Source organism: Sciurus vulgaris, assembly GCF_902686455.1.
Source record: "Sciurus vulgaris genome assembly, chromosome: 10".
Classification (NCBI taxonomy): domain Eukaryota; kingdom Metazoa; phylum Chordata; class Mammalia; order Rodentia; family Sciuridae; genus Sciurus; species Sciurus vulgaris.
Genome location: NC_136470.1, coordinates 11,726,844 through 11,745,185, shown reverse-complemented (window position 1 = coordinate 11,745,185; position 18,342 = coordinate 11,726,844). Strand labels below are relative to the sequence as shown.

General features: G+C 32.9%; 1 protein-coding gene across 19 annotated transcripts in view; it reads right to left on the bottom strand.

The window, feature by feature from the left end:
• SYNJ1 (synaptojanin 1) overlaps positions 1-18,342 on the bottom strand; it is a gene marked incomplete at its 5' end in the record, with an annotated part of 75,472 nt that overhangs the window by 38,817 nt on the left and 18,313 nt on the right. For 13 of the 19 annotated variants that reach the window (XM_079155891.1, XM_079155884.1, XM_079155899.1 and 10 more), the window contains 9 exons: positions 611-776; positions 3,122-3,274; positions 5,990-6,071; positions 7,062-7,231; positions 8,200-8,296; positions 8,685-8,746; positions 13,367-13,450; positions 14,509-14,734; positions 17,965-18,232. In XM_079155891.1, the coding sequence (XP_079012017.1) occupies positions 611-776; positions 3,122-3,274; positions 5,990-6,071; positions 7,062-7,231; positions 8,200-8,296; positions 8,685-8,746; positions 13,367-13,450; positions 14,509-14,734; positions 17,965-18,232 (1,308 nt within the window). The remainder of the gene's footprint in view (positions 1-610; positions 777-3,121; positions 3,275-5,989; positions 6,072-7,061; positions 7,232-8,199; positions 8,297-8,684; positions 8,747-13,366; positions 13,451-14,508; positions 14,735-17,964; positions 18,233-18,342) is intronic. The other 6 variants (XM_079155895.1, XM_079155901.1, XM_079155900.1 and 3 more) reach the window with 1 other exon arrangement.

Sequence of the window (18,342 nt, the reverse complement as noted above, 5' to 3'; positions counted from 1 at the left end):
ATATAATTAGATTATTGAATGCTCTATTATAAGTGCTGAGTATTATATGAAAACTCAACTATTATAAAGTTAGTAATACATAAGATCATTAATCCCCTCAATCATAATCTATAGAAGAAAACATGCATATTCTAGAGAAGAAAATATTTGATCAGTTTATGCCTAAATAATATCACTAAGGGTATAAGTATTTTACAAACACAAGCTACAATTAGAGAATGCTATTTTTGCGGGGGGTGGGGGGGGCAGAAGGCATGTACCAGGGATTGTATTCAGAGGCAATCCCCACATTGCCAGCCCTATTTTCTGTTTTATTTAGAGACAGGGTCTCAACTGAGTTGCTTAGCACATGGCTTTTGCTGAGGCTGGCTTTGAACTCTCAATCCTCCTGCCTCAGCCTGCCCAGCTGCTGGGATTACAGGCATGTGCCACCACACCTGTTTGGAAAATGCAATTTTTAAAAATCACCTTTACAAAAACTCCTTCCAAAACTATTTTAATCAACTATGACCTAAATACTGTTAATTTTAATGTTTACACTTGCCTCTTGAACTTTTAGAAGAACTGTAAATTACACAAAGTAAATAAAATATAAAGTAAGTACGCATACCACGCAAACTTCCAGTAGTTAAAAGTGCCCGAGCTTTGTCAGCTAAATCACTATTTAGAGTGTTTCCCAGCAGCAAAACATCAATGGCTTCTTGCTTGGAGCTATCAAAAAAGTTATTCTGAATTGTTCTGGTAACAGAACGAGCACCATCTTTTAACTTTCCAGCCTGTTGAGGGAGAAAGGAGCATGAGTTTTCATTCTAAATACTGTTTATTTTACTTGAGTCAACATTTTGCAACTGTAAGTTGGTTTCATATTATTTTAGTTTAAAAAGGACTTAATCACCTTCCTTATTTTGAATATAAAACCTTTACATTAAAAGGCCTCAAGATGTCACTATTTCCTTTCCTTTTATGCATAACTGTTTACAAAGATATAAAAAAGCTAAGTGCCACAACTGCATCCAGTAGTGATACAGAGCAGTAAATGTTTACAATTGTTTACTATAAAGGAAATAACCAGAAGCATACGTATTTAAAACAAGGTACTTCCTTCTTACATCATAACTTTCACATTTCAGGATGGGATAGGTAAGGAGATAAAGGCTGATACATTGATCTTATGTATCCCTACAAAAACCTCAAATTACTTTGATAGAGGAAAAACAAAGTTGAAATTGCTTCCAAATAAATGTTAGTTAAAACTGACTGTAAGCCTAAAATTAAAGGTCATTCTAAAAGGAAATTTATAATTACAGTTCATAAATATTATATGTAAACTATAGTTTGTATATTTAGAGTCATTTTGTAGCCTATACAAATACAAATCATAAAAATAATAAACTTATTCCTACAGTTAAGTGACATATGACTTTTAATGAACATGTATTTTATTTAGGCATGTTAGTTATTACAAAGAGGATTCAATCTGATCTTACAGATTTTGACTGTTCAAAACAAACAAAAAAATTACCAAAAACAAAAACAGCCCCAAACTCTTGCCTTTTAGAAAATAACTTCAATTTGCAATATGTAATTTTTATTCCTTAGAGGAATAACACTAATTAGACTTCTTTTCAAAATATACAATTTTCTTCAGTGCCACTATATTTCATCATTTAAATTCCACATTAAAACATTATTTCCTTTCAGATGACAATATACACAAATGATATTGAAAGAACACTCACCAGTCACATTATCAGGCAATTAATCAAAAGGAACCCAAAGAAAGGAAAAGAAAGAGCAGTTCAGATGTTAGATTTTAGCTCAATTCAGTCTAGCAAATTTAATATATAAAGATTTATCTATATATTTTAAGTGATAAAAGACCACTGAAAATATATGTAACTTCTGTACATATATTGACTTAGTCATGGAAAAAAACAATAAAAGCAGAAGATTATTTTAAGCAATAGTTGTAGAAAATCAGCTTTTAATAGCAAGAATTATGTCTATTAAAAAGGAGTAAATGAAAGCTTGACAGTTTCAAGTTTTCAAATATAGGAAGCATTTAAGAAGTAAATATTTTTAAAAGTCAATGCAAATGATTCCTAAGAGTTGAGCAAGAGGAATTCTGCAGGTAAGACAAATACCTCTGAGTAGGGGTATGGCATTTTATGAGATACGGAAGAGGAGGAATCAAGATTTGGAAAATTAAAAGAAGACATGGAGATGACAAATAGTCTTTACAGAATTTCCATTGCTATACTAAAGTTCAATGTGAACTATAAAAGTTATAAATGATCTCATTTCTATACTTAAATAATGAGAGATTTTAGAGATCTGAACATTAATAAATTCAAGTGAAATCAGGATCTCTTAAAAGTTAAATACTTAAGTATATAAAATAAAGAAAAATAACCCAAGTATAGTTCCAAAATTCCACAATAAGGACCAAATACTAAAGGGGATAGTAGTCTACAGATAATACCAACAATTAAAAAATAATGCTGAAAATCAGAATTATAATTAAATCCGTATCTTGTACTTCCTTGGCACATTCTGACAGCCTCCTTTTCAAGTCAAAATAAGTAGAAGGACAAAAATCCAACAACTAAACCCTAGAGATGTTGAGTTCATAGTAGGTTTTGCAAAAATTGTTGATGGATTTATTTGTCCATTTAACATGTCGTATCTATTCAAATGTGAGGTGCTGTGTCAAGTTCGGGGGACACGAAGTCATATGAGATAGGATACTATATTAAGAAGGCCAAGGTAAAAAAAATCATTTTTACAATTAATATAAAAAATCAAAAAAGTAAAATAGATATTCAAGGAAAAATCATAAAAATAGCAATACATGCAGTCCTAGTAGATTATTACTGAATGATTAAATATGTCTCATATACCTACACTTCTCAAACCTAAGAAAATATGTGTTCCATTTAATTATTATTACCCACTGTAGAAGGAAGTATTAAAGAGGGCACAAAAGCATGATAAAACAGAATTCTAAAATAGGTATTTATTAACTTCAAAATCTGTTAGTTAAATAAAAAGGTCACTTAAAAGCTTTACTAAGAGAAGAAAAAGAGACTATCTTTAGTAATATTATGACAGGTGGATCTACCTTAGCCTTCCCTTCAAGAGCACCAGTTCCTGCATATATCTTACTGATGGAATCACCATTCACAGACCACATGGACCGAAAAACTTCTTGAAAACGAGTCACCAACTGAGGCTTTTCAGCCAGGCCAAGAGCTTCCAACTGTTTAGCTAGCATCTAAAAAAGCAAACAAGAACCATTTATAAACATAACAATTAATTGTAATGATGTTTAAGAACTATTAGAATCAAATAAATTTACAGTTACAGGACAATGTGAGACTGGCTTCTGAAAACATAATCACTTTACTAGGCTGACTGTTGTTTTCTACCATTTCAATTCTTAAAGTACATGCCACATCAATGAAAACTAAAGTAACTTATATTCCCTTGTATTAGTAAGAACCTCTTTCTAGTTAAATGATAAAATTAATCTTCAAGTGTCCCTATAAATCAGATGAGTTTACATTGATCACCCAAAGGATATAATTAATCAACAGCATGTATCAGAAAACATCTATCTAGTTTAGCTAAATATATATGGAAATAACAGAGTTTCTTTAATTTTGGGATTTAGTTCTATAAGTTTGGTAATAAAAGTCAAGAGATTATTAAAAAGAAGAGGGCTGCTCTTAAATTGTCACAAAAATAAAGAAAATAAGTTATAGCTTCAACTATGTCATGACCCATTTTTATGTATCAAATCTATATTGATAGTATGTACAAAGGAAAACTAGGAGGAACACAGCAAGCATCTAAAACAGCAAACAAGAACCATTTATAAACATAACAATTAATTGTAATGATGTTTAAGAACTATTAGAATCAAATAAAAAATTTACAGTTACAGGACAATGTGAGACTGGCTTCTGAAAACATAAACACTTTACTAGGCTGACTGTTGTTTTCTACCATTTCAATTCTTAAAGTACATGCCACTTCAGTGAAAATCTATATTGATAGTATGTACAAAGGAAAACTGGGAGGAACACAGCAAGCAAGGAATTTAAGGACTTAGGGCTACCACAATTCCTTCATCTCAGATAACAAATAGTACAAGTACTCATGGAAGTTTCTGACCATTACTTTATGTGAATTCTAGCCTTGAAATCAGGAAGAGTCAAAGCAATACAAAATCATTCTCCAATCTGCTTCTCTTACTTGGAATCCAGTAATATTCTTTGCCTTGTATTTTTTACTTAACTCCTTCCCATTGATGTTTTGACTTAACTTTTAAGTATAGTGATTACCCATAATTACAGAAGAATCAAAAACTAAAATAACATTAAAAAACCTTAAGTAGGTTCAATTATTCCCCAAGACTTAAAGCAGAGTTGTTTTTTGCTAACATGGAGAACAAAACAAAATAAGCCCCAGGAGAAGAGCCCCTTGATCTTTTAAATTTTCCCTTTCCAAGGAAGTGGGTGAAACTAATCTTGCTTCACTATTAGTTTGGTTTTGCCTACTTTAGCAGTAAAATTCATAACCCCCCGTCAACCAAATGCTATGAACATTCTTGAATCTACCTGCCAATAAGTGGAGGGTCAGCTAAGGCAGATTCTGAAAATTAACAACTATTATTCTTTTCATTGTGAGTTTTAAGTATTTCAATAAGCTTACTCAGAATCCACATAAGTGTATCCAGTCACTTAAAACCAGAACATGAAAAAAAAAAAAACCGGAGGCAATGTGATAAACTCCATCTAAATAATCAACATACCTTTTTTCCCTTCTTTTTTCTTGGTCAGGGTAGTACGAGGGATTAATTCAGACGTGTTCTACCACTGAGCTGAGCTACACTCCCCAGCACTTTTACTTTTTTATTTTGAGGCAGGGTTTTCCAAGTTGAAGACCCTGGCCTCCAATTTACAATTCTCCTGCCTCAGTCTCCCACGTCACTGGGATTGCAGTGACACCCAGCCCAATGTCTTATTTTACTTTTCCTCTATGTCATATTTCCTAAATAAATTATAATGATAATTCTCAACGACAGGTTTCATAAAAGTCAAATCAGTAAAATTTATTTGGTTACGTCAAAATGTATTTCTGCAACAGAAAATCTTACCCACTGTACTTTCAATTTTAAGACAAAGAAACTCAGCTGCAGAGTAACCAATTAACCAATACTCTGGCCAAATTCAAGATTATTAACAAGAAGAAGAACAATTATTTTCTATTCCTGTTTTCATACCACTTTAGAGTTATGTTAAGTTCTTGTAGAACTAAATGAAGATCCACCACAGCCTTATGATCCTAACTGGTATAATAAGTGAGTCTCAGGAAGTTCATGACTGCTACACAGTTTGACAAACAGTTGAAACTATTTATATTAGACTAACTTTGATGGATAAGAGGTAAAGAAAATAAACCTAAACATCTACTAGGAAGTTGAATCTCGTTCATTTTCATTCTCACTATGACATTTTTCATCTGATCCTATTTTTTTTGTAGTTACTGATTTGAAAATATTAAAAAACTGGACTGGATTACAATTAAAAAAAAACTTAAAGGATTATAATTTTGAAAATAGACCCTCCCTATCCTAAAATACACTTACAAAAGGCAACATAGAGAATAAAGGACAAATATATACATTAAGTTTTTCAAAAGACATGCAAAGAAGCAATTATTGGAATAGTATAAATAATCAGTTTTTCAAAGGAAATAGAAGGAAATAGCTATATACAGAGAATGTGAGGAGCAGATAAAGGAAACATTTAAATCAAAAGGTATTTTAGCAAAAACAAAGACTAAAAAAGAAGTAAAAATGCATTTAATGAAACATAACTGCATTTTTATATTCTGAAAAGTAACTAGTGAAAAACATAAGTATTATAAAAGCATTCGAAGAGGCATATGGTAGAGGATACATGCATTTTAATTTATTTTTTACCTCTAAGCCAAGAAATGCCTGCACACTATTTGTTCTATCAAGACAATCCAAGCAATTTGTTCGAACTGTACCACTCTGGCATCTGTAACAATTTCAATAAAGTTAACACAACTAGTTTGCATCAAAAATAAAGCTAAAACAACTAAGTTGATTAAAGCTAAAATAACTGCGGTGATTAAAACATAGTGCCCCCTTTCCCCTCCAACTTTTCATTATTACAATTTTCAGACATCTTAAAAAGATAAATTATGCCATAACATCCATAGTCACCTTCCAGATTCTACAATCTGTTAACTGTGTCATAAGTCTTTATCACATATTTGTTATACATTTATTTTTTAATTAGGCTAATAGGAGCTAAATGAACATTCAGATTTATAATCCTATAGTCCTTTGCACATAAAAGATAATTAAATATTCATGGAAAGAAGTTTAAAAAACAAGGTCTACCTATCTCTATTGACTATGCTATAACATTGCTATGACATTGATACTAAGTAAATAATACAATTGAAAAAAAGAAAAAATGTGAGTGTTATTCACAAAATTTACCTCAACTTATATTCTGAACTTAAATCTTTCAATATTTACTTTTTTCCTTTATTGCTTATACAAAACTGAAAACTTAAGTTACACTAAAGCAGAGAGTAAGCATATGCCATTTACTTTTATTTGCACTTAATAATAACCAGGGTCAGGAAATATTAACACGTCAGTTTTCAAAGAGAAGTAGAATCATTTTATAGGTAACAGCAAGAGGTCTGAAGCCAGATGAATCTTAGCTTTAATACTTCCTAGTCATGTGACTTGGAACAGGTTATAGCCTATGACTCAATTTCCTCAAATGTAAATGGGCATAACATTAGTTGCTATTACTGAAACATAGACTATGCTGTCTGTCCCATACTGTGGGCTCTTATTTGTTGAATTCTATAGAAAATTCAGAATAAAAATGACATTTAAATTATAAACTTCAATTTTAAAAAGGAAGTTAAAGAGTTCAATGATAAGAATAATTTTTAAAATACAGCAAAGTTTCAATTTAAAGAACAGAGAAAGACAGCTGTCAAACCTTTGAACTTCACTCCCATCAAAATAAAAAAATCCATAATCTAGAAACTTCTGGACTTGAGGTTTAAGAACACTATGCAATTTTTCTGCCTTTCCTCCTTTAACCATTTGATGATAATCGAAATTCACCATGTGGATATCAGCAGCATGTTCAGAAGCTTTTAAGTGACTCTGAAAAGTAAAAAGGCAAAGGAGTCATCTGAATATTAATTAAATATGATCTTAGCAATATAATGTTATAAATAAAAACTTACCATTTTAAATTAAAATCTCAGCATGACCCCTTGAAATTTTACTAATCTCACAAAGTTTTCATTGACACTAACAGTAAAATGGAAATTTACCTTCTGGTACCAAATGACATCTATTCCCTAAAACTTCCCTGAGAAATTGGGTGACATAATTAACACCAGCGAATTTAAATAAAAGTGTAGTACGATTTATAAAATGAAAAATTATTTCCAATCACTAGTATTTTATTTTTCGACACTGATTTAGTAACTGATTATACTAATTACTGAATCTCAAAATATTCTTTTTTTTAACACAAAGCATAAAGAACTGTAAGATTAATTTTTATACTTTCATCACTACTTACACACATTTTTAAAGTAAGCTACTAAAAATTCACAGTCTAAAGAATAATCTGTTTATTAACAATACTTATATCACAAGGCTAAAATATACCCAATAACTAGTTAACTTTTTAGACTGAACTTTAGATGATTTTCACCATTTTAAGTTTTATGTAACCATTTTAATTTTTTTATGTAACACCATTTTATATTAATTCATTATTGATTCAATAACCATTTATTAAAAGTATTTCTCTTTAGAAGCCAGGCATTTTGGGTTCTTTTTACAGGGTGGGGAAGGTTATTTCTCTGCTTCTCTAGAAATTAAATAAGCAGATTAAAAAACAAGGTCCACTGACTGGAAAACTTTCCAAAATTCAAATTTCAGCAGCACAATCTAAATTGTTCCCTAATAGCTGCAAGGAGTTAGAAGTTCCAATAAGTATCTAACCTTTTTCTAGGAAATAATTTACTTCCTGGGAGAATCTGATTATTGTATTATTTTTTTAAATACTATTCTAGGTGATTGTGGGCCAGAACAAAAGAAGAAATGCCCATACTTACCTGGAAAGCCTTACTTAGCATATGTTCACCTTCTTTGGATCCAAGCAAATTTACTATTATTTGTTTGCCATATAAATTCTTAAGAGTTCTAAAATGCCTATTGAGAAGAGAAAGGAAATAAGTATATGTCAAATGATAAGCCACCCCCATCATCAGGACTTGTCACATTTTAAGTGCTCAGCAGCTATTTTTGGCTAATAGTTACCAGTGAATAATGTTCCCAGAAAGGAAGTTTTAAGGCCAAAAGATTAAGACCCACCCCTAGAAGGTTTTTTTTTTTTTTTAAATTTTAAAATCATGTTTATTATTTGTAAGGTTTTTTTTTAGAAGTTATAACACTATGTGTTACAGTCTTCAAACTGAATTAGAAGTCAGAGGAATTTTACACGGCATCAAAAAAGTTCTAAGCAATCAATAAACAGAAGTAATCTCACTGCTGAGCAATATCAAAACTTTTAGGACTATGTAAAAATAATCAGTCTTACCTGTCAAAAGCAGGTGCATTAGCCTCAAATCCCCTTGACATACGAACACGATGGGATCCCACCTTAGACAAGAAAAATACATTAATCACACCAAAAACCAACATGTAGAAATAAATATCAAGCTTGAAATATGTTAACAATTCATTTTTAAACACACAGTAGCAAACCAAAGAGCTGATTTTCATTCATGATAATCTTAAAAAACAAAGTTTCCTCTTCCTTTTACTTCTAAAAAAGCAATTTCATTTAAAAAGTTACACTATTATGAAATACTTGTCAATAATAATTTTCAATGATTCAGTGTTTTCATATACATTATCTTGTTCAATCTACTTGCCCTCTGAGACATACATAATCAATTCCAAAAAAAGATTCAGATGAGATTTTTACATCTCCTGACTTAAATTCCTGCTCTTCCAAACAGCCTACCACTACCATGTTCATGTGTCCTTCTCTTTGCAATCCTGAGTACTCTATAATCACCTCTTCCTCACCAAAAGCTCCAATGAATTAAAAATGTAACTCCTTCCAGGAAAAAGACACATTCCAAGTCAACCTCAGCCAGGCAGCTATAGTAACAGCATATTTTCCAGAATTAGAAATTTTGGGTGAAGTGAAATATACAAGATGAAAAATATCTATCTAGTATATATTGTCATAATGTCTCTACACATAGGAGTGTGCAGAGAGATGAGGCAGACCTGAGAAAGATCTAATAGATGCCAAGAATAAATACAAAGGTAAGACCAATTTGAACTTTAACATTTGTCTCTGAGATGCTAGGATTAAAGTTCCCTAGAATTCATTCTTGCTAATCTGTGAACAAAGTGAATCGAGGTGTAGAAGGTATGGAAGGAGGCTGCCATATCAGTCATGCAGTTTGACAAAAAAAAGAAAGAAAGAAAAACAGAAAATAAGTTTTAATATGCTTATCTAACTTCAAAACTGAATTACAGTATTATGATCAAGTATTCTCTATTACTGTCCAAAGTCAGACAATGTAATGATTATCCTGATAACCAGTGAATTCTTTCTTTCTCCTTAGTATGAAAGTGAATAATCTAGATTCACATTTACATCAAATGAATCATCTAGATTGAGTTTCATTCTATAGTTCTTGAAAGTCTTCATAAAATTTTAAAATTAGAAAAATGTGTGCCTCAGGAGATAAAATATTTTAAACTGGACGAAACTCATCAAAAGTTGACACTTTCTCTTTGGCAAAATCTCAGGTTTACTGTCTATAACTATACAAAAGTTCAAGACCTAGCATCTTATTTACTGATTAATATTTATCTTGCATAATACTGAGATTATCAATAAGGCAAAAAAAAAAATAAGTGCTCATGTTTTTAATTAATGCCTGTGGTTTTTCCCTACCATGTTGCTGCTCAACACAGAGATACTAGTGGTGGATATCATAGCTCTGATAGCAATAGATTGGTTACATTAGAATGGGTTTTATTACTCACTGTTAAAGGAAAAATTCTGTAACAAAGTAGCTGCTGTCAATTGTGATAAAAGAGGCACTCCGAATTCTTTTTTTTTTTTTTTTTTTTGCACTGGGGTTTGAACCTAGGGATACTTTATCACTGAGTGAGCCATAGCCCTAACCCTTTTTTATTTTTATTTTGAGACAAAGTCTGGCTAAGTTGCTTAGGGACTCACTAAGTTGCTGAGGCTGGCTCAAATTTACAATTCTCCTGCCTCAGCCTCCTAAATTGATGGGATTATAGATGTAGGACACCACATCTGGTCACTCCTAAAATTTTTAAGGTTTTAAAATAACCATAAATTTACTTAAGAAAAAAAGGCTGCATCGAGGACATATTTTTAAATTTTTAATTGGATGATATGGAACATCATTTTTCATTATTATTGTATAATGTTCACATATTTCTGAAACTTCAACCAAAAATTGAGCACTAAATGAGAAAAAAATTCATCAAGCTTATCATCTTTTAAGACTTACTATAAACAATGTAATGGAATAGTTGCCAACATTTAAAATATAATTCTTACTTATGAAGCACCTTTTGGCAATTTTATAATGCCTCAGAAGAATTCATATTGATATTTACCAGTCCTATAAAAAGTCCCCAGGAACTAATGGCAAACTTTATGGAAGGCACCACAGTCTTTGAATCTCTCTAGCACCTAGTATATACACACTAAAAGAACGTAAGTATTAACTACAGAGATCAGCATGGGTGAGTGATTAGAAGCTATTCAAATGAAATTAGAGTTGGATGTTGAAGGACAACACATCTTACTTTTGGAAGTAGAAGATTCCTGTTAGGAAACTGCAAAACATGAAGTAAAATAGGTAGAGTAAACCAGATTATGAGGAGATGGGTGTGAGGTATATATATGAAGCCAAATACATCAAAAATGGAAAGAAGTGTCAGAGAAGTAACCAGAAACAGAGCCTAGATGGATGAGATCAGTTAGAACCTTTGGGGCTAAAGAAATCATGAAGACCTTAGAGGAGATGAAAGGAGTGAAATAAAAAGAAATGCAAACTCACATTACCTTAGAGAATGCTAGGGCAAAGTATTACAAGGCTACCTTTCCTTGCTCAGGACCAGCTGATTCAGACGGTTAGAGTAAGATGGTGTACAACAGAAGTTCTTAACTTTGAGTGGAAGGGTACTTGTTTAAAAATGCATTCTAGAAGGTACTGCTTTTAGATGAGCTAAAGTTGAGGTTGTGAATCTGCATTTTATAATCACTTCAGATAATTCTTTTAATCTTTTAATTAAAAAGCCACAGGGGAAATAATCAAAAAGATGTAAGAGCCAGCTGTAGTGGCATGCCCTGTAATCCCAGCAGCTCAGAAGGCAGGGGCACCAGGGGTTCAAAGCCACCCTCAGCAACTTAGCAAGGCCCCAAGCAACTGAGAGAGATAAAATATTAAAAAGGGCTCAGGATGTGGCTCAGTGGTTAAGAAACCCTGAGTTCAATCTCTGATACCAAAAAAAGAAAAAAGCAAGACAAGGGATAATTGTCTAAGGATTCTCTGTCCACAAATTCTAAAGTGGGACATCTCACTAGTCAATACTAACTTCAAAGATCCCTTAAAACAAATTCCAGTCCTGAGAACACACAAGACACCTACTATCTATTCACAGTCACCCTAAGTTAACAGATTCCTTGTTTGCCTTCCATGGAACAATTAATCTTTGGACTTGGCACTTTTAATTTTTTTTAACTTAATTATCTATTTTTCCAATCTTTAACATCAGTCATATATTTTCATTCCTTTATTAATGACTACTTTAGAATGGTGCAAAAACTATTTTTGTATTAAAAAAACACTCAAGAGAAAGTCCATTCCTATTCAAAGGCATGGTTGACTTTAAAAACTGCTAAGCTAAATAACTGTTGAAAACACTGACTTGGGTTAGGGGCTTGAGGTAAGATCCTTTTCTACACCTCTTCTCAATGCTATACGCTAAGGCACAACACTTACTAGATTATACATACCAGAAGCCTAAAATGTTTATGGTTTATACTTTAGGGCCTAAGGATTTGTGAATTAAAATACCAGATTGTACTACTGGATGAAATTCTGTATCATGACCTTATATTTTTTAAAAATATTACAAAGATCAGCAAAGGAGAATTTAAAAATTATCAGAAAGCAAGTCAGAAAACATGCTGAAGATGATCATCATCACAGATTACCAAGTAAAATTCCTGTAGCACATTTATTATTGATAACAGCAGCAACAGCTAACCCTGTGTCAGACACTCCTATGTTTTTCATTTAGTTCTTCTAACAATCCTATGAAGAGAGTACTATTAGTATTATTCTTGTTTTATACATAGAAATTAAACAGAAGGGAATTAAATCACTTGTTCAAAATCACAGTTTGTAGTAGTAAAGTATGTCCATTGAAAAGCCGGTATTGAAGTTTTAACTATTACATTCTTCTACCTAAAGATTAAATCATTATATACTAAGATAATGAGATAATAAAAATATGTAAACATCTTGAAAATCAATGTGCTATAAAAACCTCTAAATTTTAAAAATTAAATACAGCAGCTGAATTTTTATGGATTTTTAGTAGGGTTTGCTTGTGATCTGTCCCACAATGATTAACGTGTCAGAAGTCTGGTTCCTAAGGTGATACTTGAGATGATATGGAACTGTTAAGATGAGGGAAGTAGAGCAGAAGATCTTTAGATTATTGGGAGCTACCTCAGAAAGGAATGCTGGCCTCGTGGAGTGAGTTCTTGTGAGTTATAAAAGCCTGAGCCACCTCTTCTCCCTCTGACTTCCTTTTGCAAGATGTGATTTCTCTCTTACACATGCTCCCATGTGTGATGTCATCTAATATTAGGCCTTCACCAGAGGCTGAACCAACAGGGCTGCCCAATATTGGACTTTCAGTCTTCCTAACTATTAGCTAAAGTAAGCCTCTTTTCTTTATAAATTTGGCCTGCTTCAGGTATTTCATCACAGAAACACAAAACTGACTAATGCACTACTATTTGAAAGAACATTAAAGGAAAAAATATCCAAGACAAGACCCTTTTCAGATTCCCACTTGTGAATTCAGCTAATATTATTAAATGGGATAGAATAATTAGTGAATTAATTACCCTGAAAATTTAGAGAATATGGAAAATTTTCAAGAGAGAAAAATAATAAAAATTGAACTTCAAACACATACTTGCAACCCAGGTTGCTCCCAGAACAATGGAACAGATCCCCGAATTTGTATAAAGGAAGAAACAGAGTCATCCAAGTACACGACCTACAAAAAATAATAATAGGAACAACAACATGTTTCCACATGAGGGGGGTTGTTACCTCTGTATCAGAAAAACAAAGTTACTACAATAAATTACACATTTATAGTTTATAATCAATTTATCTTGCATATAATTTGTTCTAATCAAAATATCCAAAACAATAATCTAAATAAGTTTGATATTTTTCCAGTTAATAATGTTAATCATCAAAATAATAAAAAGGAACTCCCTTTAAATTTCAATATTTTACATACATACTTTTATGTTTCTTTTAATTTTTTTTAGTTTTTTTCTTTTTCTTTTGCAATGCTAATCCCCAGTTTTGTTTTGCTTTCTTTTGCACATGCTAGTCTAGCAGTCTACCACTGAACTACATCCTCAGCCTTTTTAAAATTTTATTTTGCGATACAGTCTCATTAAGTTACCCAGGCTGGCCTCAAACTTGCAATCTTCCAGCCTCAGTCTCCCAAGTAGCTAGGATTATAGGCCTGTTCCCCTGAGGACAGCCTCCTTAGCTTTTCATATTTTTCAAAACTTAATTTGATGATCTGAGTTGAACTGGTACAAGGACTGAATTTATAATTATATAGTTTCACAATCAAAAATATAATTTTTAATTTTTAGGTAGTATACATATCTATCTTTTTTTTTTTTTTTTTTCCTGTGCTGGAGATCAAACTCAGGGACTTGTGCTTGCAAGGCAAGCACTCTACCGACTGAGCTATCTCCCCAGCCCTATATATCTATCTTTAAGAGCTGGGTTTAACTGCATAAAAATATTCTTCTTGTCTAGCTCTATAATTGAGGATTTTTTAAATTCAATATCAAATATACATCAGTGACTATGCCATGTTAGATAGTGAATATCTTACCTACTTGAAGAGTCATACCAAAATAAGTTTGTTTGTTTTAGGGAAGCCTTCCTCAGGAAGTTCCAATTATATCACAGACAAGATTACAGATGTTCAAATGTGTTCTACCTCAAATAAAAATCTGTTATTCTAGTATTATCTGTGCCTCTCCTATAACACAATAAAAAGCAATATAAAACTGTATATACCTGTTCTGTTTCTACAAAATTGGCGACATGACCATCATCATTTGTCCCCCGGACATTAAACCTGGTGCCAGCTCGTTCACAGCTTAATCTTGAAATGAGGCAAGCCTTTGCCTGTTTATGAGCAGCATAAATTGTTCTGATTTCCACTCCCCCACACATGAGGCGTAATAACCAGTCGTCACAATTCACACCATAGTGTTTGAGATGCAAATGCAAAGACTGATTCCTAACAGAAAAGGAAGTAACTGCATTAGGTTACTGAGTACTAAATAACAAAGTATAAATATTAAACCAGTGTTCCCATTACCACAGAGCAGTGCTAACACCGAATAATAATGTTATTAAATAAGACAAAATAATTCAATTCAATTATATGTACTCTGATGAAAATCATATTTGTTTTTATATCTGCATTCCATTTATCTTTATGTATAATATAAATAGTCTAACATTTCAAAAAGGATTATATATAAAAAATCATTTTTGTTTTTATATTTGCATTCCATTTGTTATATCTTTATATATAATGTAAATGTCTAACACTTCAAAAAGGATTACATACATACCCCACTTTATAAAGCTATATTAACAAGGCTCTATTAATTTAAATTGCCAGATGTGGCAAATGATTGCCATACTAAATAGTACAACAGTGGTACAGGCACAATGTTTTCTACTGCCACAAATACTTCATCTTTTTTTTTTTTTTTAGTGCAGGGGATAGAACCCTGGGTCTCATGCATGCTAGGCAAGCACTCTACCACTGATCTACACCTGCAGTACACTCCAAATACTTTTAGCATTATAGGCAACAGATAGAGCCTGACTTATAAACTTTTGCAGGGGAACAAAGTTTTATTCAAACAGACAGATAAAAGCAATCAAAGCAGGGATGGGTCTGCTCCCTTCAGATTGGCATTCTCACCCTGCTGGCCATTCCTCAGGTCTCTCTGAAACCTTAGTTCTCCTTAGAACTAATATGAAAAATTTCAATCAATCTTCCACTAAGGAAAATGTTTTGGGGGAAAAAAAAGTATTTTGAGAAGAAAACAAGGAAAAATGCTCTTTCAATTCAAAAGTGAATTTTCTGTATTACTGAAGTTTGATTCTGAGTTTTAAAACTCTGCTACCACTTTAGGTGGAAACTTTTCTTAAGGGGCTGTACACTAGCTTGCCATCTTAAAGTAGGTAAACAAATGTAACGGCATTTGCTTGAAGACTAATAGTCATTAATAAAATAAGAGACAACAACAGTAGTAGTCCTCAGTTGTCCTCAACTGCCTACCCCTCAGATACAGGTACAGGTACAACTGCTGCAACCCCAACCCCTCTTACCCATTTAAGAAAGCACACTGAAATGTAAATGAGTCATGAGATTACTACTGGGATAATATTAAATCTGAAGATTATTACTTATTTAATGAATACAATGACTTTAGGTTTCACACTTCACTTTTACATATACCTGAGGCAAAGCTTCAGTTGAGTGTTACCCAGTACACCCAGGGCTGATAGACATGTCATGCTATTCAGTTAAGAGACTCACTTGCAACCATTTAAACAGACCTTGAACTCTAGGCATTTGCGGCTGGTAGTTTCTGCCGCTGCTGTGAGTTCTCATTTTAATTTTTCTCATTTACTATCAGTGTGGCCCTCTTTTAATTCTATTTAAATCTAGAATGGCAGCAGTTTCAAATCTCCAATGAAGGGGCTGGGAGTGTAGGTTAGTGATCAAGCACCTGCCTATTCCAGCATAGGTAGGGTCCTGAATTCAATCCCCAGCAACACAAACAAAAAATCTCCAAAAGTGAATAAAACTACCTTGTTTTTGTGATACATATTTGGCGCTCTTTAGGTACAAATATTACTACATCCTGCAAAATCTTTATACTAAGCTATTAGGGTACAGAATGAATTCTAAAAACTTCCATTTTTCTATACAAAATAAAATTCACATGCAAATCCTTAGCAAAATAATAAAAATTGTAAAATGAGGAAACTTCACCTTTGGTATTTTAGCCATCCCTTTGTTCAACCTGTCTCCTACTGGACAAAACCCTCAGGCTTTCTGTGATCTAAATTTGTCCCCATCTCCATCCTTAATTGAATGAAAAGATAAATGAATTACTCCTACTGATTAAACTTGAAAGTTGTATATGTATCTGTATCTGCTTGGCTCCCTAAGGTGGCAGGAAAGCTTTTTTCTCTTAATCTAAGGAATTTGGAATAGGAATGAGGAGGGACCAAAAAAGTAAGGACAGCTGCCTTATACACAACTCCAACATATTTACCTTTTCCAAAAGACTTCAATGTGTTTGGGCAGAAAAAAATGTAGGATTGATACAGTTTTAACTTGCGTATTTCTGAATGCAAGACCAAAGTACACCCATCATCACTAGCTTCTCTTAGCAAACAGGGCTTTCTGCCCACTCATCTATTAACCTCTCCACAACCACCCATCTCTTCTTTCCCATCACTCATTAACTCCTCCTTTGCTCTAGACAGTGCTGTAAAGCTTTGATTCATTCTGCCTTCTCTGCTCCCCTATGCCACTTCTCTGAGTCAAGACACTCTCATGTAAACTATTAAGTTAGTTTCCTTTCCTAAGCCTCTAGTTGATTTTGAGCTAACTGACAGCCAAAGCAAATGGGCCATACCTTAATGCACTACTCAAGGACCCTACGAGTGATGGTCCAAGTGTGAGGGGGAGAAAATACACAGTAGGGAATGCCTTGAATCTGAACTACTAAGGGAGGCCAAGAGCAGAGTGTCTTGGGACTTTGGCCTATTGGCATATGTCAACATAATGAAATAAAATCTGCATAAGGCATTAAGGAGAAACATCACTGTCAATGCTGGCTGTAGACAACAAAGCCACTATACTAGAAGTCCAGTTTAATTAGAGCCATACTAATAATTAGCTGTGTTCTACTTACCATTCATGCTTACTGATACTACAGCACAGTTATGCACCATCATGTAATATATCACAGTTGCCTACTTAAGTTTTATTTACTACAGTATTGGACTTTTCTTCACAACCTGTTGTTCTTGAACTGAAATCATCTACTTACAATCTTAAAATTAAAAATACAAGAGAAGGTTGGTTTAGAATGGCAACAATGCCAGACAAGAGCTTACTCAGAACAATAAAAATGAGTAACATAGTTTTATTATAATTAAAGTCATTCTCAAATTTATGACAAATATTTTAAATCTATTCTGAAATGAAAGGTCAGTCAGGATCTGGAAGAAAAAATGAGTTTCATGTCACATGCCAACTTCAATAAACTGGGGGCTACCTGCCTCTGTTGAGGACTCATGAGCAGGAAGACGAATCAGTAGAGTTCTCCCTTGCTGTCTCTGGAAACAGCAATTGATGAACATATCTTGACCACAATTACCAAATTGTTGCACAACACATGATTAAAACGGGAAAAAATGAAACAGGCTCACCAGAAAAATCTGTTGTCAGTTGTGTGTTCTTGCATGCTACGATGTGCATTAAGACTCAGATCTAAACTGACTCCAGATGCAGACCATGCAAAATAAAAGTTTCCTGAATTCAAAACTTTTCGCACTTCTGAAATACGATCCTCATCTGAAGCATCAACTCGAAGTGATATAAACTCAGTGGAAGTAACTCGAAAAACTTCAGATTCTTGAATCTTTCCAACAGACATACATCCAGTGACCAGGACCAGATAATGTAACATAGCATCACCTGCAAAATCCAAAGGTTTTTACGGATGAAAAATTCCAATTTTTGAAGTTAAGTTTCTTCTGACTTTCTTCTTGTGTTTCCATCTTTTAAGTCTGATATTGTGATTATTC